Below are 22,570 nucleotides of genomic sequence, written 5' to 3' on the forward strand. Positions count from 1 at the left end.
TGCCCATTTCTCGCCTAATAACGCAGATAAGGCTGAAATTTGAACCTTCAAAGAACTGGGACTCAATCCATAATACAGACCAGACTTGAGAAAAGCCAAGATCTTGGAAGTAGAAGGGTTCAGGGGATACCCGAGCCTCAGACCAGGAAGCAAACGGTCCCAGATCCTATGATAAGTGGAAGAAGTACCCACTTTCCTGGCCTTCATAAGTGTTTTGACCACCCGATCTGAGCAACCCTGTTGCTTCAGTCAAACTTTTCAATCGCCGAGCCACTATATTGAGGGTAACTGGATCTGGGTGCAGGCACAATCTCTGAATTAATAAATCTTGAACCACTGGCAATTTCAAAGGTGATTGGATCGTCAGACGCCTCAGTATTGGATCTGGGAGAATTACTATGGCATTGATCTGAGAAAAAAAATATCTTCTTCAGGACTCTGGAATTAGTGGAAGCATGGAAATATGTATGCCCAGAGATTTTCCCAACTCTGTGATAGGGCATCCACTGCTCTTTTCAATGGAAAATGGGAGAACAAAGTCTTGATCTTAGTCTTGAAATCCGAGGCCATCAGATCTATCCGGGGAGGCCCCAGTGAGCCACAATCCACCGAAATACCTTTGAGTTCAGCTCCCATTCACCCTTGTCTATAACTATCCAACTCAGAACATCTGCCTGATAGTTCAAGACTTGTTGAATGTGGATGGCTGTGATGTCCATTATATGGGACTGCGTCCAAGCCATGATTGAAATAGTTTCTTTTAAGAGCATGATGCTGCCTGTGCCTCCCTGCTTCCATATATATGACACCGCTGAGGCATTGCCCAACCTGATCTTCACTAACAGGCCCATCAGGATTGGCCTGAAAGCATTCAATGCTTTCCGAATAGTTCTCAACTCCAAAAGTTTGATGGCAGGTGTAACAAATATTTCTTCCACACCCCCTGGGATTCTGTACTCCTTCTGTATGGGCTCTCCAGCTTGTGCCGGATGCATCAGTAAAAACCTTTTCCATTGAGGCTCCACCAGGGGAAAAACCACTGCAAAAATTCACTGGGTCCTGCTACCACACCAGATGAGACTTGAACTAGAGATAGATTTTCTGTGACCAATCTTTGAGATACTGATTCCAGTGAAAGGTCATAGAATGCTTAAATGTTCTTTCCTTGTATGTTCTTGCACACTTGATTTAAAGGGCCTAGCCCAAAACATGTAGTGATTTTCACTTCCCCAATTAAATATTTGCAGTCTATGACTACTGCCGTGGATTTGTCCTGCACTCCAACTCTTCTTCTGACCGATTCCAGTGAGCCAGGAGCCACCTCTGAACAGGCCTCATTCTCCACCTTGCCCACTTCACAAGACTGATGGTAGAAGTTAGAAGACCCAGAAACTCATGAGTTCCCTGGCTTGCAAAGAATTGAGATTCTGGAGACACTTGACCTTGGAGGTAACTTGAGAATTCTCTGCTGGGGTAAAGAACCAATCCCAGCCTGGTGTTGAAGAGAGCCCCCAGGAACATAATCATCTGTGTGGATACTGGTTGACTCTTCTCTTCATTCAGAACCTAACCAAAATTTATAAGAGTTGACCTCATCAACAGTACCTGGTTCTTGAGCGTCTCTGGATGTCTTGCTACAATTAGAAGATAGACTTCAAATTCCTCTTTCCTCGGTTTGGTTATGAGCACCACTAACACCTTGGTGAAGGTTCTTGGCAAGGTAGAAAGGCAGGCAATGAATTTGAAAATGAGACCTTCCCAGGCATATACTAAAAAACGATGATATTCCTCTGCCACAGGAAGGTGAAGATACGCATCCTTTAAGTCGAGAGAAGCTAACTAATCGCCTGTGTGGAATACCGACTTTATTGTTGCAAGTGACTCCATCTTGAATTTCTGATGTTTTACAAACTTGTTCATACATCTTAATCCAGAATAGGCCATGCATCTCCTGATGCCTTTGTAACTAGGAACAAGGGGAAATAACACCTAGACCCCATTGCTGAGGGGAAACTGGTAAAATTGCCTCCTTTGCAAGTAGCTGAGATATGTAGTCCTGAAAGACTGAATTGTCGGCTGCACTGTTGGTTCTCCCTGAAGAAATGAAAAATTGTCTTGAGACTTTTGTAAAAAGTAGGGCCAGCCTCATCTCATTATGGCTTTGTTTGAATTTTAGAGGACCTGGAATTCTTAGCCTTAGAGGCATGAAAAAATCACAACTGATCAGAATGCCAGGCAGACTTGTATTCCTTACCAGGCCTGTAGGATCTAGCCTCCTCTCTGTTCCTGGAAGAACCCATCTTGTCTTCTCTCTTGAAAGCACTTAGTTTGGAGCAAAGATTTGGAAATAATATCGTCCAAAGATTTACCAAAAATACTCTTACTCTCAAAGGGAAGTTTACATAAAGTATTTTTTGAAGCTGTATCCGCATTCCTGGAGCGAAGCTCAGTGCCCTTGTAGCCTCAGTGGTAAATGAGATATTACAGGCTGCCAATCCTGATAAATATACTGTTGCCTTAGAACAATTCTGCTGCTTACTTCAAATCAGAAATGGCTTCAGACTGCCTCCTTAGGAGAATTTTCCATAGCCTAATCAATGTTCTTTGCCCAAACAGACATTGCTTTAAAAACAGAAAAGCTGCAACTGCAACAACTGCAGCTTACAAGCAGCTCTTGCTGTTAACAGTGCTTTCTTAAATTCTGTCTGTCCATTGGATGCTTTAAAGTTGAAATGTTGTCAGTCAGAAGTGCAGTCTTTTTAGACAGACGGGCCACTGGAGCATCAACAGTTGGTGGATTTTCCCATATCTCCAGGTACTCCTAAGGAAAAGGTTATCTACAAATATTTATTCTCAACAGGAAAATCTTTAGGGCCTTTCGGCCACTCCTGGTCAATTATGTCCTTGATTCCTAACAGCTGAATTAGGGAAGGAATCAATTAGTCTCAAAAATTCTGAACTTTCAGTTTCCTCCTCAGAGGAATGGGATTCATAATCCTCTGAAATAAAGAATCTTAAACAACAGAGGTAGAACAAACAGGTTCTTTAGAAACCATAGATTGCTTTAGTGTAACAGCTACAGCGTTCTTGATCCCTTGCATATTAGACTCCTGATTGAAGGATATAGTAGAAGTGGAAGCAGACTCTCTTGCATGTCTGGCAAAGTCTCTTATGCTTTATAGCAGGATTGACACATGCCCTACAGGTCTCCTCCCTCCTGTGCCATTTTTTAGAAGCAGCAGGGACAGGGTTACTAAGTCATAATGACAGTAATAATAAACAGCTCTTTTCATAGAACCCTAAAATAAGTATACTGGTTGGGCACTCACCCAGTAGATTGTAAGGCAGCCTGATCCATGTTGTAGCACTATAAGGACTCCATAGACACAGAACGCTGAAGCCACACTGTTTGAAATTAAAAGACCCGCCAGTGACATCACTTCTGGTATGCGTCTGCAGGTCATACCTTTTTGGTGATCTGTCACCAGAGCACCAAAAGGTATGCATACAAACAAGCTTGCCCCGGCTGCAGGGGCCTCTGCACAGTAATATATCGGCAGAGCTTTGGGTGGAGGGAGCTGTAGAACTGCACCCGGTGATCAGATTACAAGAATCCATGAGTGCCCTACCTGCAACTGCTCTACTTACCCACACAAGAAAACAAAGACGATGGGAGTTGGAGGAGGAGGTACTTATGGGTATGGGAGGCGTGTTGTTTTCTTCTGCTTATCCAACAGGGAGAGAGCATACCCAAAGTTTATTATTATGTTGCCAGGGATGACCAGGAAAAGTATTTATTTCTGGTGAACAATCTAAAAACAACTGAACTGAAAGAAAGTGTTTGGAAGGTGAACAGCCACTTTAAGGTATAGTGATCCAAATTAAACGAAGATCCCTCATATAGGAAACCCCCAGGCCCCAAGCATTCCACATAATACGTCCTATGCCTGTACAATTTTTGGGGATGCGACAAGGCCCGGGTGCAATTTATGCCCTAGGGGCTGCAGGGCTGCAGTTACACCACTGCACAAAACCATGAATGATATTACCTGGATGCTTGCTTTGGAAGTTTCTGCTGCAGTGGCTTTTACATCTTTTTTCTGTAGAAGGAACAGAGCATACAAACATGTCATGACTGACACCTCACCTACTGCAACACTAAAACCTTGTCTGCATCATATGTGTTTTTTAGAAAAGCACACATTCTTGTGAATGTGAGTTGAGTAACTAACTAACTATGTCATTCTACTCCAAACTGCAAACGTAAGACAAATTTGCATTTTTTTTTAATACAATGTTTGAAATGTTTCCTAAAAAGCTTATCTCCCACATTCCCTTAAGAACGAAGAAACAAACATGACAACTGTTAATGCTAGGCATCTTCTGAACAGTTTGTAATCCTATGCATACTGTGTATCAATTGGCATGGAACTACAAAACTATGTAGTATGAGGAGACCCCAAAATAAATATAGTATAATACCAGCCAGTTGAGAGACAGATTGAAGGAGGAGAGTAACAAGTAACATAATTATCAGATACAGTACATAATTGTGCATTGATTATATGCAGAAGGCTTCTCATTTCCATGGAGTGAAGCTTATATTAAATGTTTGCTTTCAGAATAGTATGTAGGAGGAATAGTGCCACTGATACAATTATGGCCATACATCTTGAGCGAATGACAGTTCAGGTGCATTTATGTGATTGTATTTTAAACTATATGGGGAGGATGGGAAGCCAAGAGTAGAGAAGCATAGGCTACCTTTATTATTACCTGTAAATCTGGCTGTGTTGCCACTGTTGCTGCTGATTTTGGTTTCTCTTCCAGTTTCTGTTAAAAAAAATTATTTGGAATGATTTTTCCAGATTCCAGCTCAGGAATAACACAGTCACCGTCTCTTCTTATCTCAGTTATCCCCATTGCTATAAACCATTTTTTTCTATACTACAAGATCACAGTCACAGTTAACTTCTCTACTACTACTATAGGCACTATATCTCCTTACAACTCCAGTTAACCCACAGCCACAGTCCCTCCCCAGAAGCTATTATATAACTGCTACTATAGGCACCATCTCTCCCTACTATCCCTGCTATCCCACAGCCACAGTCCATTCCCAGAGACTATTATCCCCACTGCTACTATAGGCACCATCTCTCCATACAAAACCTGCTATCCCACAGCAACAGTCCCTTCCCAGAGACTATTATCCCCACTGCTACTATAGGCACCATTTCTCCTTACTATACCTGCTATCCCACAGCCACAGTCCCTTCCCAGAGACTATTATCCCCACTGCTACTTTAGGCACCATCTCTCCTTACTATACCTGCTATCCCACAGCCACAGTCCCTTCCCAGAGACTATTATCCCCACTGCTTCTATAGGCACCATCTCTCCTTACTATACCTGCTATCCCACAGCAACAGTCCCTTGCCAGAGACTATTATCCCCACTGCTACTATAGGCACCATCTCTCCCTACTATACCTGCTATCCCACAGCCACACTCCCTTCCCGGAGACTATTATCTCCACTGTTACTATAGGCACCATCTCTCCTTATTATACCTGCTATCCCACAACCACAGTCCCTTGCCAGAGACCATTATCCCCACTGCTACTATAGGCCCATCTCTCCCAACTATACCTGCTATCCCACAGCCACAATCCCTTCCCAGAGGCTATTATTTCACTGCTACTAAAAATATAAACCAATTACAGTAAAGCAGGTGTGTCTGATTAGAGGGCCATGGGACATCCTTGGCTATTTTGGCCTGTAGTCTGCCTATAGTCTCTAAAGACTTTAATACTATGTGAGATTTTAATAAAACCAGTCCAGCAAATCTGTATGTAAGAAAACTGGCTCACTGGACCACACTGTCCTACTGCTTGTCTTATGAATAATTCAAATCTATGTTTTCTTCTGGATGTGACTGAAAGGAAAACAATTATTTTTTCAAACAGGTTCAATAAATATGATGCATTCACATTTCAGAAACATTTAATTTACCTCTTCTAGTGGTTTCTTTACCTCGGGGCATGTCTGGCTGCTCTTGAAACCAGAAGACAGGGCTGCAACTAAGTCATCATCATCCATGCTCTGGCAAGGCACAAAAAACAGATAAACTGATATGATTTATGAGCTAAACTACTCATGAAAGTAGCACTAAATGATGATAGCACTGTTTCTTAGCAGGGCCATTTTTAGATATTGGTAGCTGAGGGCCTGCGCATCACACATAGCAAAAGTGCCGTCTGATGCAGTCATGTGCATAACATCACAAATGGAGGGCGCAGTTAGGTCTGGTGCTTGGGGTGGCACTGAACCTAAATGCAGCAAGTTAGGATATATTTTACAATATATTGATGTGAAAAAAGTCAAATTTTTCATTTAAAAATAAGTAACTCATTATTTACCGCTTCGGCTACCAGGGGTGGGGTAGGTGGTGCCATCTTTTCACCTTTTCCCTGAGGAAGCAGAGGAAACCATTGTTAGGGTTTACTTTTTCAAAAGCTAGACCAGCTGTTTAGCAAGAGAGGGTAACTTACATCCAGCAGTTTCCTATAATTAGGTGGGATGGTGTGATCCCTTTTTCCCAGTTCCTCTACATACTCAGATGTAACAACTGTGTCCTGTGGCACAGAGAAGAGAGTATAATTACAAAATAATTAATCAGGTACAAGGCATAGTACAATATCATATTTTACCACACAACAAACAATGTTACACAATAAGGATAAAGCTGTTACATCCTTGCAGTTTGTCTCTTTAATGTTTTCTCCATCTTATAGGCCAGGTTTAGAATCCCCATACCTTACATACAGTATATGCCTTTTATTTTAAGCAAATATCCACTAGGTTAGAGGGACTGCCCTCAACCAGCCTGAACTTGGGGGGCAGGGGGAGCTGAACCTTTATTGCCATCAGCCATATCAATAGCTCTTCAGCAGCATCTAATAAAAGGAGCTGATGCTTTGTTTTGAAAGAAGCAGCCTGTACAACTCAAAATCAGCATTTTAGCTAAACGTGAATCATGTTTATTATATAATAATAAGATAAATATTCACTTAGTAATCTCTTTTGCCTGATTATAATAAACCTGGCACAACATAGATAACCCATAACCAATTGATTGAGATAGGTCATTAATTGCACCAGTGCTGTTGGATTTAGCACCCAATTGGCAATTGGTTTTAATTAGTTATAAAACAAAAGCAAAGCTCCCATTGGTTGCTATTAGCAACTGCAGTAGTAGTATTTTGCAGCCCTCTCCTGTTTAGGCAAATCAGAGACACCACAATTACATGTGAACTTTCTAAGGTATGTGTGTGCTTTTTTGTGATACTGACACCAGAAAATAACCATTTTTTTATATTATAACATTATCTTTGAACGCTATTTATAATGCTTTTACATTACCTTTCTTACCCCATGTTACTCTATGAGGGGGCTGCCATATTTGTGCAGCAGGAGTCCGTTAGCATTAGAAACTCTGACAGGTTGAGAAGGGACAGTCAGGTTGTCAAAATAGTCAGGTTTAGGAACTTCAAGTAACAATTACTTACAAAAGCAGAACTATGAGCAAAAAGCAATCGACATGACCTATAAGCAACTTTTAATGTAGATTAATATTTTAAAAAGAACATTTACAGTGTCAGTATCACTTTAAGTAATACCTATGCCTGTTTGAGTTTATCACCTAATTAATTTCAATTAATTAACCACAGTTTCAACTCCAGAGTGCCAAACGAGGCTCCCTAATGAATTAGACATGAATCTTTTACAGGCCAAAAATAATCTGCTGAACTACTAAATTAAAATGTGCACTTAGTAAATAAAGCCACATGCAGAGAAATTAGCAATAGGTACTAGAATTAGAACTATATAATGCAATCTGTTAGTGTGGCTGATGAAGATTCAGATTGGGAAACACTGCAGGTAACTAGTGTGCAAAGCATTTTCACCTGGATTTCGGGTCCAGTGAACTTTGGAGACTCTGGAATATCTGCTGGGCTTCCTAATGTGTCAAGCAGTTCATCCAAAGCTGTATCTGCGCCTGTCTAAAAAAAACAAGAAAAGGCATTTTATTTTTATCGAGCAAATTGTCTTGTAGTTGTCTTCTAAAATTGCTTCCCCCCAAGCTTATAAAAGCATTCTCAACCTAAAGCAGTTTGGTAATGTAAAACTATATTTATGGCATATTATTTATAAAAGGGAGCATTATAAACTTAAATATATTACATTATGTAAATATGGACAAATTAATTCAATATCCCTAAAATAAACATAATCCCTTCTGATTCCCATATTTTTTTCCTACTTCCTTTTTGGACAGGTATGCTGCGGTATAGCTAAAAACCAATGGGGTGCAGGAAGCTTTTCATATCATAAGATGGCGCTAGCTCTTGTTTAAAAGCCTGATCTTTATGGTTTTTGAAATCCATTAGCCCCAGGAAAGGAAAGAAATATTTTGTCTGACAACTCATCAGTCTCACATTCCCTGCTCCACTTTTCACCTTAATCTGTAATCCAAACCCTCCAGGGCATTTAAGATTAAAATCTTCACTCCAATTACATTAAGATGATATTAAGCAACAGACTCATATTTATTTCTTTGAACACTGAGTTACAAAGTTAAAATTGGATCAGATTCACTCTTACCTTGGCTGGTGATGCAGCTGAAGATACTTTATCCCCAATAACGGCTTTCTTTTCCTCTTTACTCTACAATAAAACAGTTTGATTTCTATTAGCCCGGAACAGAATGGAGGCCTAGGTCTCACATCTCATTTTGTTGCAGGGAGATTTCTGAAGAAAGGTAGCTGAGATAAAATGCTAGGCTTTGTCTCTGATCATATGGGCAGTGGTACAGTTAATATATTCAACCCTTGTACCATACTCACAGTGATTCCAACTGACTATAATATTATATGATTTGTGACACGGCTCTGTGTTTTGATGGGTTTTCTTTAGAATGGTGTCCATTCTAATAATGTATCTATAACAATATTATTTACAATGTTTTTTTTTAAAATTTTAGCTAATTACCTCATCTTTCTGCTTTGTTGATTGTACAGCAGTGACTGCAGCGGTCGCACCAGCAGCTGCTACAAATCCAGTGGCAACAGCAGATACTTTACCAGCAGAACTTGGGGTAACCTAAATAAAGGGCAAAAGGAGAACAAGGTTAAACATATAGTATTAGCAATATATACAAAAAAAATTTCAGGGCCCCCTGGACCCCGCCCAATCCACATCACAGTTAAAAGACCACACAGACAGGGCCCCCCTTACAAGTTAAAAAAAATTGGGGCCCCAAAAAATATTTTTTATAAAAACATTGGTGGCAGGGGCCTATAGAATATTAAAATAATACATTGGGGGCCAGGGGATTAAAAAAAAACACAAGTTGGTAGAATTTAACTCGTGGCTTCAGGACTTCAACTTTGCCTCCTTTCGTGACTTTGAGTCTTTTCGCCACTTCTTTTTTTGGCTGTTTTCGTGGCTTCAGGTCCTTTGGCTGTTCATCTTTTTCGGCACTTATGCATTTCGGCTGTTCAGGACTTCAAAAATGGATGCAGGCTTCTGCGCTCGCAAGGGGGGCCCGGCTCTTTCAAAACTGCAGCACTGCAGGGCCCCCTTTCATGCCCGGGCCTGGGATACTTGTCCCCCCCTGATGGCGGCCCTGCTTCCAATAACCGTTTACAGCTTTAGTTATCAATAACGTTACACTTCTTAAATGGCTGTGGTTTTAAATATTCCCCTCAGTACACATAAGTACATAATAACCGTTTACAGCTTTAGTTATCAATAACGTTACACTTCTTAAATGGCTGTGGTTTTAAATATTCCCCTCAGTACACATAAGAAAAGTTGCACATGTGCTGTGGAAGGCAACTCTCTAGAATGGAACATAAACTGTATTGTCTCACTCTGTAGGACGCAATTCATGGGTTTCACTGCACTGCATACAAAATGGATGGTAAAATCAGAGTACTGAGTGCCCCCTGGAATGCTAGGTCAGATGTCTTCTGGAGCCCTGTATTTAATCCAGAACATGGTGCAGAGTGCTATGAGCAAGGCCCTAAAGGGTGAAATTTTGTTTCCCTTATTGCTCCAGCCTCTTTGGTAAGCACACATAATTGTAAAAAAGAGAAAATCTTTCCTTTACAACTGAACAACCAATGCAAACATTTTGTACAGTACTGTAATTACAATGTAAACACCTGTCTAGAATGCAGTATACATATAGCTTTCTCTATGTCATATTTACTACCAGAACTTCATCCTGAACACACCTTATCTACTCTACCTGGTAAACCCATTCTCTAACTGCCCCACCACTAAGGGTGGTGGCACATGGGGAGATTAGTCGCCAATCGACAAACCTTTGCTACTGCGGGCAACTAATCTCCCCAAAATGCCTTCCCACCGGCAAGAATGTGAATGGCATACATATCGCTTCGGTTTTCCGAAGGCAGCTGAAGTTTCCCCGTGAGGCAAGGGAAGGCATTTGGGGAGATTAGTCGCCCTCAGTAGAGAAGATTTGTCACTTGGAGACTAATCTCCCCGTGTGCCACCACCCTAACTCTTAAAGGGGAACTAATGCGAAAATGAAAATTTAATATAAGCTTCCTCATACTGAAGTAAGAAATTTTCTTAATACAATCAATTACAAATTCTGAAATAATTTAATATTAATTTTAATAATAATTTATCTTCACTATTCCTCTCTCAGCATCTGTTCCTCTTCATTCTGTCTTCATGCAGCGGTTGGGTGTCAGATATTTATTGACAGTTCAATTCAATATATCTGATGGGGGGGGTTTCCTTTCCTAGCAGATGTATTAGAGCTCACTCAAATAACTGATTCCAGTACAAACAAAATCTGCGTGTAGAAAGACATGGTGTCTGGTAATTTTAATAGATTGAGCTCTAATACATCTTCTAGGCAAAAGGAGTTCCCCTATAAGATATTTTGGATCATTCATCTGACACCCAACTCCTGCATGAAGACAGAATGAGGGGAACAGATGCTGAGAGAGGTAAAGTGAATATAAACTTGATTATTTCAGAAACGGTACAGAATATTTAATTAATTGTATTTAGCAAGTTCCTTTTTCAGTATGCTGAAGCTTATATTAAATTTTCATTTTCATGATAGTTCTCCTTTAAGAAAAGAAGCAGTATGAGACACCTAAAGCTAGTCTATGTTGCAAATCATGCTGATTCTAAATCAATGCTTTCGGCCCTGCTGGGGGGGGGGGTTGCAGTAGTACAATTTAGGAACCTCTGCTTATTGGAAACCACAGCAATCTCAGTTCTTACCTTAGGTGGTTGCACGGGTGCTGTAGCTTTATCATCACTTTTCTTTTCCTCTTTACTCTACAAGAAAAAACTTTTCTTTGTAAGGAATCATTTCATTGCAATTAATCATTTACCGCTTATTCCATCATCATCATTTATTTATATAGCGCCAACAAGATACACAGTGCTTTACCTTAGTTATAACAAACAGGGAATAAATGGTGGATAACAAACAAGGGTTACAGAGTACAATAGGATTAGATGGCCCTACAAATTTTACAAACTAAAGGTTAGGGTACAATTGAGACATTAGGATTTTAGAAACACTTTTGTGATTTATGATACAGCAATGATTGATTAATTAAGGTAAATTGAATAAGCTTCTTTAAACAGGTGGGTCTTTAAGGCATGCTTGAAAGAAGGAGAAAGTCTGACAGCTCGGGGCAGAGAGTTCCAGAGAAAATATTTTCTTCATTATTTGTCTCATGCCACACACTCCCTGCCATCACTTTTCAGGCAGCAGAGAAGCACCTGAATCCTGTCATAAACTTTAATGAAAACTGCCCACATTAGAGGGGACAAGCCAATTTCACCCTAAAAACAATAAGATGCATTTGGCCTGAAATTCGCTAGTGACAAGTGCTTTCCACTAAATCTAATATCAGACTCCTGGCACTGATTTAGGTGTTTGCAACTGTCTGAAAAATGCTGGAGCACAATATTCTCCATGTGCCTTGAATATTGCAAATAATTTTTGTTGTGCATTGATTATTATTTTGAAAGGAGGATCCTTTTAAAAAATCGCAGGAGTCCTGCGATTAATGTCCTCTAGCATGGACGACTAATCTTCTCCAAATGTTCTCCCAGCGGCTAACATGCAAATTGCAGCTGGGAAACATACGTGGTGCAAAGAAAACTTTGGGCTTCTTCAGAAAGTAGCCACGCTGTGTATTTCCCAAGGGGCAATATGCATGCTAACCAGTGGAAAAGCTTTAGTTTGCCAGGTGACTAATCTCCTCATGTGTCATTGCCCAAAAAGGTCATGGTTACCTTTTAAGAATATGAAAGCAAATGCAAACTTTTAAAATCTAGGAAGCAGGCAAGAAGTAGAACTTCATATTCAGAAATGTGATTTCTTGTATGTTTGGTCTCACCTTGCTGTCTGGTTTCTGCTTTCCAGGGGTAGGCTTTGTGTCTTGTTTGGGAGGTGATTTCCCTGCACTTGGCTTTATTTCTGTTGGTTTGGTCACTGCTACTGGGGCTGTGGAAGGCGCTGCTGTTGGTTTGGTTGCTGCTGCTGGCACTGCTGAAGGTGCTGCTGTTGTTTTGGCTAATGCTGCTGAAGGTGCTGCTGTTGGTTTGGTTGCTGCTGCTGGGCCTGCTGTTGCTCCTTTTGGCTAAAGCAAAATCATTATTATTGGAGGGGATGCCAGTTATTGAAGAATGGAGAAATAGCAATACTACTTTCAACAATTGCTAACAACCACTGGCCCCTACTTTTGTCTGCTGATATCCATAACAGTAAAAACATTAAAACATGTTCTCACTAATTACTGTTTCTAATCTAAACCTAAACTAACTTCTAATTGTAATGATAAATTATATTGAGTGAGTTGTATGGTTCTAACACAAATTTTACAGTTCACATAAGTTTCTTCTGATGGGTGCTGTTCCTACAGTCCTACAGTCCTATCCAGAAGCTCTAAAGAGACTGCTAAACAAAAAGGGCTGGGACACAAAGACCATACAGACTTGCCAAATATAGAGCAAACCAACCTACCTATGTAAATAGCAAGACAGGCTACTACAAGGTTAATGGCAATTGTGAAGAATAGCCCATTTGAAAAACATGTTATAGGTGAAAAGTAAACATTTACAACATGTTAGGGGCGATATATAAAGCAGAAGAATGGCTTATAAAGACATTTCCACCTTCCATCACAATATTGAACCCTTAACCTTTTATACAATGAGGTTTTCCAACTGAAAGTCATACCTGTACTTTGAAGTGCAGTCATAAAGTCATACCCAAGAATCACTTTATACAGTATCAGAGTACAGTGTATACAACTCCTATGACCAGGCACAATCCCTCAGTTCCTATAGTATATATTCCAAAACACAATTATAATAATATAAATAAGCAATTGCCCCTGTGATATAAATAATTTCCTCTACAAGAGAGATGAGGCTTTTCAAAGTCTATAATGGGCCCCAAATTGGTAAGTAAAAGAAATAAACAATAATAGCATATCATGGTGGCAGTAACATTAATCTATTGGGATGTATCTTAGTTCCAGAAAGGCAATTTTTTTTTTTTTTTTTTTTAAAAAAAGGGAAAAGCAATGGAACAATGTACACAGCAGTCCTAGATGAAAGCCTATTGGCCCACAGGAAAGGATTGATGGCATTTTCCTCCACAGTGGAGTGGGTCCAAATTCATAAGAAAGTATAACCTTAAAGGGATTCTGTCATGATTTTTATGAGGTATCTAAATTACACTGTTTACACTGCAAATAATTCACTCTACAATATAAAATTTCATTCCTACCCCAACAAGTGTATCTTTTTTATTTGTAATATTGTTGTGTAGGCAGCCATACCAAGTCATTTTGCCTGGTCATGTGCTTTCAGAAAGAGCCAGCTGAAACTGCTTTCTGGAAGGCTGTTGTTTCTCCTACTCAATGTAACTGAATGTGTCGCAGTGGGGCCTGAATTTTACTATTGAGTGCTGTTCTTAGATCTTCCAGGCAGCTGTTTTCTTGTGCTAGGGAGCTGTTATCTGGTTACCTTCCCATTGTTCTGTTGTTAGGCTGCTGGGGGGAAAAGGAAGGGGGTGATATCACTCCAACTTGCAGTACAGCAGTAATGAGTGACTGAACTTTATCAGAGCACTAGTCAGATGACCAAGGACACCTGGGAAACTGACAATATGTCTAGCCCCATATGTTTGCTCTTTTGAATAATGGATTTCAGTGCAAAATCCTGCTGGAACAGCACTATTAACTGCTTAAGCAGTTCTTAACAGACTTGTGACATTGTGAGTATTGACATGTCTGAGTGTGTAATGTTGGTAGGCATAACCCAACAATTGCACAACTGTATTTGCTGACAAAGGATATTCCTCCAATGATTGACTCAGGAAGGTGGAGAGTTTCCCCTAAGGTTTATAGCATATTCACATGATTCATACTCTGCTTTTGTCACTATGAGCCTATACTGAGAATTATTTTATTATTCATGTATTTAGTAGAGCAGAGCTTATTATGTACACAGAACATTCCGTGTTGTTGTTATTATCACCCTTTATTTATACAGCTCCCATATATATACTACAATGCTTTACGAAGACGGTTGTACATTTATATTGTGGTAACAATGTCATTTAGGTTGAAAAAAAGACATGTCCATTCAACTCAACATTTCATGTCTAAATTAAACCTGCAGAACTGCTAGCTGATCAAGAGGAAGGTGAAAAACCCCATCATCAATCTGATTCAGTGATTCAGAGGGGGGAAAAAATCCTTCCTGACTGACTCCCAAGATATCAGATGGACTAGTCCCTGGATCAGTTTTGTACTAAGAGCCGGGGTCGTAACTATGGGTAGGCAGAAGCTACACTTGGCTAGGGTGCAACTATAGGGCACAACAATGGGGGGGGGGGGCACAGGGCAGGTACCTGTTAAAGGGTCCTCTGCCTACCCCTGGTCTGTGTTCACTACCCTCTGTTACTGTCCCCTCTGTTGCTCTCCCTGTGTTTTAATAAAGCCTTTTTAATTTAATGAAAACTAGAGCTACTGGTTTACTTGGATCTTTTACAATAAAACAAAACCCTCACATCCAACCCTTTTTTCTACCAGAAAGCGGTTCTCCCCAATTTTTTTGTCTGCCAGATGGGAAAAAATAGCATATATATTATTAATTGCAATGTGCTATAAAGGTTCCTGTAAAAGAACAAAAAAGGGCAGATTTATCAAGGGTTGAATAGTAAATATGAATTTTCGAGTATCGAAATTTACACATTCGAATTTTAATATCCCTGTTTGAATGTGAGATTTATCACAACTCAACCATGGAAACAGTCCTAATTCAAATATTCGCCACCTAAAACGTGGCGAGTTACTGTACAAGTCAATGGCAGAGGTTTGTTGAGCCATTTGGAGATGTATGCCTTCCTGACATTCAATTTTTTTCCGGGAGAAAAACTTGATTTGTACGAATCAAAGAATCCAATACGATTCAAATTTTCAGGTCGGAACCATTTCATCAAATATTAGACATTCAAATTTTTTCTTAACCTCCCAGTCGAATTGTAAGTATATTGAATTTAAAAATATTAATATGAACTTGAAATTCGAGCTCTGAAAAAAGGGCCTCAAAATGTTATTACTGCAGCAAGGATGGGGCAGATTTCAGACAGCAGCAGAGCCTGTCAAAAAACACTTTGGCAAATACTAAATTAGCATTAGTTGTAACGTAGAAATAGCCAGAATAGTAAACCTAACAGATAAAAAAATACAATATAAATAATAAATATAAATTATAAAGTTTTTATGATATTGGTCCATCGGTTATACCATGTGGCATATTGAAATTGAATTATGTTAAAGAACAGAAATGAGTGAGAGCTGGGAAATGCACTTTAGAACAAAATAAGGAAAGAAACTGACAATGTGGGGGCCCAAGGACCCCTGTGATGGCAAAAACGTATGAAAAAGATAAAAAATGTATAGAAACAAGTGCTTCAGTACAATAAAAGGAAACTTTAAAAAAGGAATTGTCTGAGCATGGAGAGAGGAAAAAGCCTTGATGAGTGTATACAGTAATAAGCACTTTACTATATTATAAGTCAAAATCAATAAAGTCAAAACAGCAGGGTAGGATAGGAAATGCAGCTTAAATAACAGAGGTGATATGGGACGTGGGAAAAGAATGATATAAAGGGTAGGGATTGATGGAATGCTTTATGTGAAAAAAATATAAAAATAATACACATTACACTTATTCAGGCAAACAAGATTTGTTAATGTTGATAATTCTTGTTTTTTAATGTCCTTTATGCACCAGACTACAAAAAACGCTTAGAACTGCTGCAATTATACAAAGGCAAGACAGCTTTGTAATATATAGATACAAGCATATGTACGTAAATATTCAGAGTTTATATTCTGTGTGTAAATTAATGATCAGAGACAAGCATATTGCTTCTGTCACCACTCCCATGGATCTCCGGTTGTGTTACAATCCTCCCTTCAAGAGGCATGTCCAGTCACATATAAAAGATTACACTAAGGGGCATAAGGGAATTCATTTAACACACAGATAGTGTTTTGGATGCAACTGGATAAAGGAATGTGCTTTATTAGTAATAGTAATGTATAATGAAATCTTGCAGACAGGTAAAAGTTTCTATCCTGTTAGTCGAGCAAAATAAACTTTATATACACTATATAAACTATTTTTCCTTCAGTTTTGGAATTAGACAATCACAGCAAAAATGAATGCACCATAATGGGGGACCTAATACCTATGTCCATGCACTGGCTAAACAATTTTAGACAGTGAGGAGGGAGGGGAATTATGAGGAGGGCAGTGTCTGCCTCAACTCTATGCCTCAGGTATAGAGATAGGGCAGGCAATATATGATTGACAGCTCAGATTTGTAAACAGCTTTATAACATCTATGGGTGATATAATGAAAAAAACCAATTTTTTTTTTTGACGTGCAAAATTTAGTCTACATGCTTCTGAAAAATTTCACTCATCACTTAATCAGGATTACCCTTCCTAGATAAGGACTGAGAGGTGTGCAGAGAGGGATTTGCTATACTGCACACCCATTCTGCTACCTACTGCAATGCTGATGGTCACACTTTCTATGCAAGTTAACACTAAGCAACTAAATTCCCACGCTGCATGGTCTCTATCCAAGCGCAAGCAATAACTGACATAAGGAATGCAACAGCCAAGATACTAATTATCCTTGGTGATGAAGCTGTTTTGCAGGCCTGCAATTTTTTGTTTCTATTTTGTGCCATTCTAAAAATTAAAAAGAGTGCTCCTGAACTATCTCACACTTACAGCACAAGATTCCTTGTTCTACACAGAAGGGTGGTGTGAGCCCCATTAATCGCTTTCCCTGGAATATCTAAATAATATAATGCTTTTGAGTTCATACTGTAAGAACTTGTAAGGTTTGAAACCAGAACAAGAGTACCCAAATTCACCATCATAAATAAAGACAGTACCGGTATACGGGATTCACCCACCATGCACAACGGCTCATATACAGGCAACCTCTGTCCCACCAGCTGTTACCTCGGCAGAGTTTAAACATACTTGCAGGGTCCCACATTCCCAAGAGCTATACACTCTGTAAGTTATGTGTTTATTTTCTGCATGCCAAATTTCTGTGTGCTGTTAGCCATTGCACTATTTATAGATAGAGGTTAGTGATAGAAAGAGATATAAGAGAAGCATATCATTTGTACAGTTCTACCCAACAATAAAATATAAAAACAAACACCAATATCTTATTTTCATGGAAAAAGACAATAAATATTTAAGGAGCATTCAGATGAAGTATTGTTACATGCCTACCAAAGAAAATCCCTGATAACGCAAAGTATTCTACCGAAGATAAGTCTGTGGATTTATACAGAGCCTATTTGCTCTTCTAGATATTGCTGAAAAGCCAGCATTAAATGGAAAAATATCTCTCTCCAACAGAATTTCATTGGGCTTATATAAAAATTGGTTAAATTGTACTGGAACTGCTAAATATAAATATATACAATATTTGTTCCTGATAGTCTAAATCCCAGGGACCATCCTGCCACTCTTAGGGTAGCCTCATACAGGGCGATAAAAGTCGCAAACTTATTGTCCATGTATGGGGCCGGTCGACGGCCAAAAAGCTGTGGATCTTTAGGTGTATGGCCAGCACCCTTGGATTAAAGGACTTAGGTCCCTGTATTTCCACTGTAAGTGGTTCACAGATTCTCTGTAAAGCAGAGGGACTTCAAGTGCCAGAATCCATATCAACAAAAAAAAAATCTGAAGTCTGGTCCCGCTGCTGCCATATGGAAAGGTAAGGGTCAATCTCAGCAGCCTAGTACAACCATCAATTAAGTCAACTTGGGGAGGCTTATTTATCAATGATCACAATTGAGTGGTTTTAGAGTTTTATGAAAACACAAATAAACTAATTTTCTCTAAATACACAAATGTCATTAAAAGATCCAAACTACAAAAGCATGAATCGGGAACAATTTGCAGAAAAGTCACGAAAACTTCAACTTTTTTGACTTCTCGCACAATAACTATGACTTTCCCATATAATGGCACAAAAGTCAACCTCAAAAACACCCAAGAACGTCAAAAACCACAAAGCAAAGAAGGATCTTTGGATCGTATTCAGAATTGTCACCGTTTTGTCGCATAATATATCCCAGAAAAGTTTAGTTTTTTTTCCACAAAATGTTGCGGTTTAATAAAATGGCCCCCTAGTATTAGAATCAGTATTACGTCAAATGAATTGCAGGCATTATGGCAAATAGGCATACAATGAAATCCATGCAGTTATTTGCCTCATTGTTGTACAGCAGCAAGAAAGGTAAAAGCATATGATCACCTTTGTTGGTTGTGTAGATTTAGCTGCTTCAGTCTTGGGTGTTTGTTTAGCCTACAAAGATGTACACATGTAAATAAGCTTTAGTTTGCTCTGTTCCCAAACTGTAAGACTCTATGCGGAGAAACGCTGAAATAGGCTGAGAACTGATCTGAAACTTTCTATCCAATGTAAACGCAGACAGTCAGTCCAAATGCAATTGGAACAAACGCTGATCGTTGCCTGCAGTCACAGTAGCACACGTTTCTCACTAGCCTTAAGGGGAATTATGTAGCTATGGTTACTAACCTCATGTCATAAGGGTAATAATCCTCCAGTACTGCATTTTTCAGAACCCAATTCCCAATCACTCCAAATGTAAACATGAAATAAGTTCTGAAAATGGGCAGAGTGAATCATAATCACCCTCATGGCATAGGGTTAGAGAGTTTGCGTGATAAAATGGAAATGAATTGCTCTGTTTAATATACCTTTGAGATGATAGTTTGTGCCAGATCACAAATGTTCTCACAACCTAGAACAGCAATTGAAGGAATCATTTTCTCCAAGGAGAGCAGTTTCTCTTTATTGAACAGTGGAAATTCAATAATCAGCGTTATTCCTGTTTCTCTTCTATATATGCTCTTCTCTCATATAACTTTATACAAAATGGACAATTTACCGCAACACTAAAAAACTATGTAAATTTCTCATATCATGCACGTTCAAAGCCAGCCATAGGTAATCCTACTTTTTATTCAGTATATAATGAGCCTTAGCCCTAATGTACTCATGTGAATTGTACGTACGCAAAAAGTGAGACAATGAGGAAATACTGAGAGCACATTTTAGCATTTTGCAAGTGATACAAGTGAGAGATGAAACACTTTGGGCTCTTTTGTATAGGAAAACTTATTATGGCTCCAAAAAATCATATTTTATGTCTTAGAATGAATCTTTATTATAATACAATCAAATATAATGCCTCTAGCATGCCAAACAGAATAAATTCTATTCTAATTATTCAATTACTAGAGAGATTACTAGTTTAAATGAGTAGATTGTACCCCTTAAAAGGGTTGTTCATCTTCAAACACTTTTTCAGTTCAGTTGGTTTCAGAAAGTTCACTAGAAATAAAGACTTTTTTCCAATTACTTTCTATTTTCTATGTGTCACTGTTCTTTTTCAGTATTGAAGTCTAAAGTATCATTTTCACCTTCTAAAGCAGCTCTGGCCCTGTAAATTGTTCTAAATTGATACATTTAGTTGATACATTTATCTCTGTCCCTGCTGAGCAGAATCCCTGAGTCTCATTAAAGGGGAACTCCACAAAAACATAATTTAAGCTTTTTGAAAAGTAAACATAATTAATTTATGCAGACATAAAAACATAAAAATATGCAGACTTTTCATGATTTTTAATAGTTTGGAACAGTTCCCTAAGCCTAGCCCCCTGCTCTCCTGCTGATCTCTCTAACTACTTTGCTGAGCTGGCTGACTACTGTTACTTTGTATCAACAGCCATCTGTCCTCAGCCTGCATCCTCCAAACCCCACAATTCCCTGCACACGCGATTTAAATAAGGAAAGGAACATCATAGTTCAATGCATTGTGGGTTATGTAGTTCCTGTCTGTAAGCTGTGGAGAAGTTGTTACAATTTATAACCTCAGTGTTTAGTCCCTCCTTCCCTGCCAGGATTTTAAATGATGCAGAAAGAGAAGAACTTTTAAACAGCTGGATTTCAGCATAGAAAATGGCATTTATTTATACTTTTTGAAGAAACAGGTAACTGTGATTGGTATATTAGGGATTCCTGTGTTATGTGGGCCTCTTTTTCAAATTTTGGTTTTGAAGCTGGAGTTTCCCTTTAAAGGCAGCTGTTAGGCTTGGTACACTCATTGCTAATATTCCACAGATGCTGCTGAGAAATGTATCAACTAATTGTATCAACGAAATGTAGCAAATTGTGACAGTTCAAATGCTCCTGGATCACTGAGCTGCCAGACTGAGACACTAGTAGAGAGGGAAAACTGTAAAGAATAAAAGTTGGAAAGCAATTGAAAGGCGTCTTTGTTTAAGGTGAACAATCTGAAAACAAATCAACTGAAAAAAGTGTTTGGTAGGTGAACAACCCCTTTAAACCCTTAAGGGAGAAATCAACCTGTGGGGAAAAAACCCTGTATCCCCCACCCCCGGTAGACCTCCCTCCCTCTTCCCCTCAGGCTAACTACCACCTCCCCCGGGGAAATGCCACATACTTCATACTTACCACATACTTCTTCCAGCGAAGTTCCACGCATCCATCTTCCGTGTCCTCTGTAAGCTGAGATTGGTATTTCCGCGCATGCGCAGTTGGAGCAGTTTGCCGGTTTGCGACAATTACGCATGCGCGGAATTGCACGGAAATTACTTAACTCCCAGTCAGCTTACCGAGGACGCGGAAGATGGATGCGTGGAAGTTTGCTGGAAGAATCTGCGCCGAGGGGAAAGTATGGAGTATGGGGCATTTCCCCGGGGGGGGGGGAGTAGTCAGCCTGGGGGAAGGAGGGAGGTAGGTCTGCCTGGGGTGGGGGGTACGGGGTTTTTTCCCCCCAGGTTGATTTCTCCTTTAAGCCAAAACCATACAGAAGTACATTGGCCATTTTTAAAAGGATGAGAGGCAGTCACAATAATAATCATGAAGAACACACTGTAACAAGTGAGCTCAAATAGCTTACCTGTGTATCCACTGGGTTCATAGTTTTTCCTGAAGGAGCTGGAGTCTAAAAATAAACATATATATAGTTTTAGTGAAATATGGATCCAATTACTATATGTTTAAAGGGAAAAAAATACAAGGTGGCTTTTTTTACCCTCTGTGTGGCAGAAGACTTCACAACAGAAAGAGCTTAAAAACCCTTTATCTATTGCAAGTGAACAGTAATTAGAACGAGTCACAGAAACTGCAATGTTTAGTGACTCCAGTGATCTTGCAACACGATTTGTATGAGGATGCAATGCCCTCTGGCAGTCAAGGAGTTAATAAAACAAATCTCAGCACCAGAAACCGTAAAGAAACATGGTGTCCCAATGAATGGCAGAGGTCACAGAACACTGCCATGAACTCACAACTAATATGAAAATGAAAAAACATTAAGTATGTTCTATGTATCTGGCAAATCTGCATTCTAAAATGTCACTGTAAATGCAATTACTCATTTAAAATCTCTTTTAAACAACTTTGAAATAATATGTCATATTGCAATATCATATTTTCACATGGCTAAACTAGTTTTTCTTATTACTGTTACTTGGGGGGAAGGTGATGAAAGAGCAACAGTAAAGCTAATGTCCCACTTGACAGTTCTGCTGCCAGTTATACAGTAACACTGACAAGCTTAGTATCCATGCCTATCTATAGTGGTGTGTGTGTTTTCAAGCCAAAATCTGTCCCATATACGCAGTGACTGATGCATTGCATTCCTGTCCATGCAGTCTCTCAATTGTCTCAGATATAGCCTGATCTCCTATGCTAATTGCACTGCCGAGGAAAGGTGCTATTTGAAGGCGTTAATGTGATAGAAAATGCTAAATTTGCTACTAGTCTAAAAACCCATAGCAACTGCCATGTAGCATTTACTAGTCAGCTTTTCAGCTTGTCATCTTAC

General features: G+C 39.3%; 1 protein-coding gene across 16 annotated transcripts in view; it reads right to left on the reverse strand.

The window, feature by feature from the left end:
* LOC108707228 (calpastatin) overlaps positions 1-22,570 on the reverse strand; it is a 109,677-nt gene that overhangs the window by 33,118 nt on the left and 53,989 nt on the right. For 9 of the 16 annotated variants that reach the window (XM_041580459.1, XM_018244347.2, XM_018244349.2 and 6 more), the window contains 12 exons: positions 21,641-21,685; positions 18,946-18,996; positions 12,467-12,709; positions 11,334-11,390; positions 9,054-9,164; positions 8,667-8,729; positions 7,970-8,065; positions 6,554-6,637; positions 6,422-6,472; positions 6,015-6,104; positions 4,765-4,833; positions 4,050-4,100 (listed from right to left, as the gene is read on the reverse strand). In XM_041580459.1, the coding sequence (XP_041436393.1) occupies positions 4,050-4,100; positions 4,765-4,833; positions 6,015-6,104; positions 6,422-6,472; positions 6,554-6,637; positions 7,970-8,065; positions 8,667-8,729; positions 9,054-9,164; positions 11,334-11,390; positions 12,467-12,709; positions 18,946-18,996; positions 21,641-21,685 (1,011 nt within the window). The remainder of the gene's footprint in view (positions 1-4,049; positions 4,101-4,764; positions 4,834-6,014; positions 6,105-6,421; positions 6,473-6,553; positions 6,638-7,969; positions 8,066-8,666; positions 8,730-9,053; positions 9,165-11,333; positions 11,391-12,466; positions 12,710-18,945; positions 18,997-21,640; positions 21,686-22,570) is intronic. The other 7 variants (XM_018244358.2, XM_018244352.2, XM_041580461.1 and 4 more) reach the window with 4 other exon arrangements.

This window comes from Xenopus laevis, chromosome 1S (assembly GCF_017654675.1).
Source record: "Xenopus laevis strain J_2021 chromosome 1S, Xenopus_laevis_v10.1, whole genome shotgun sequence".
In the NCBI taxonomy this organism is placed as follows: Eukaryota; Metazoa; Chordata; class Amphibia; order Anura; family Pipidae; genus Xenopus; species Xenopus laevis.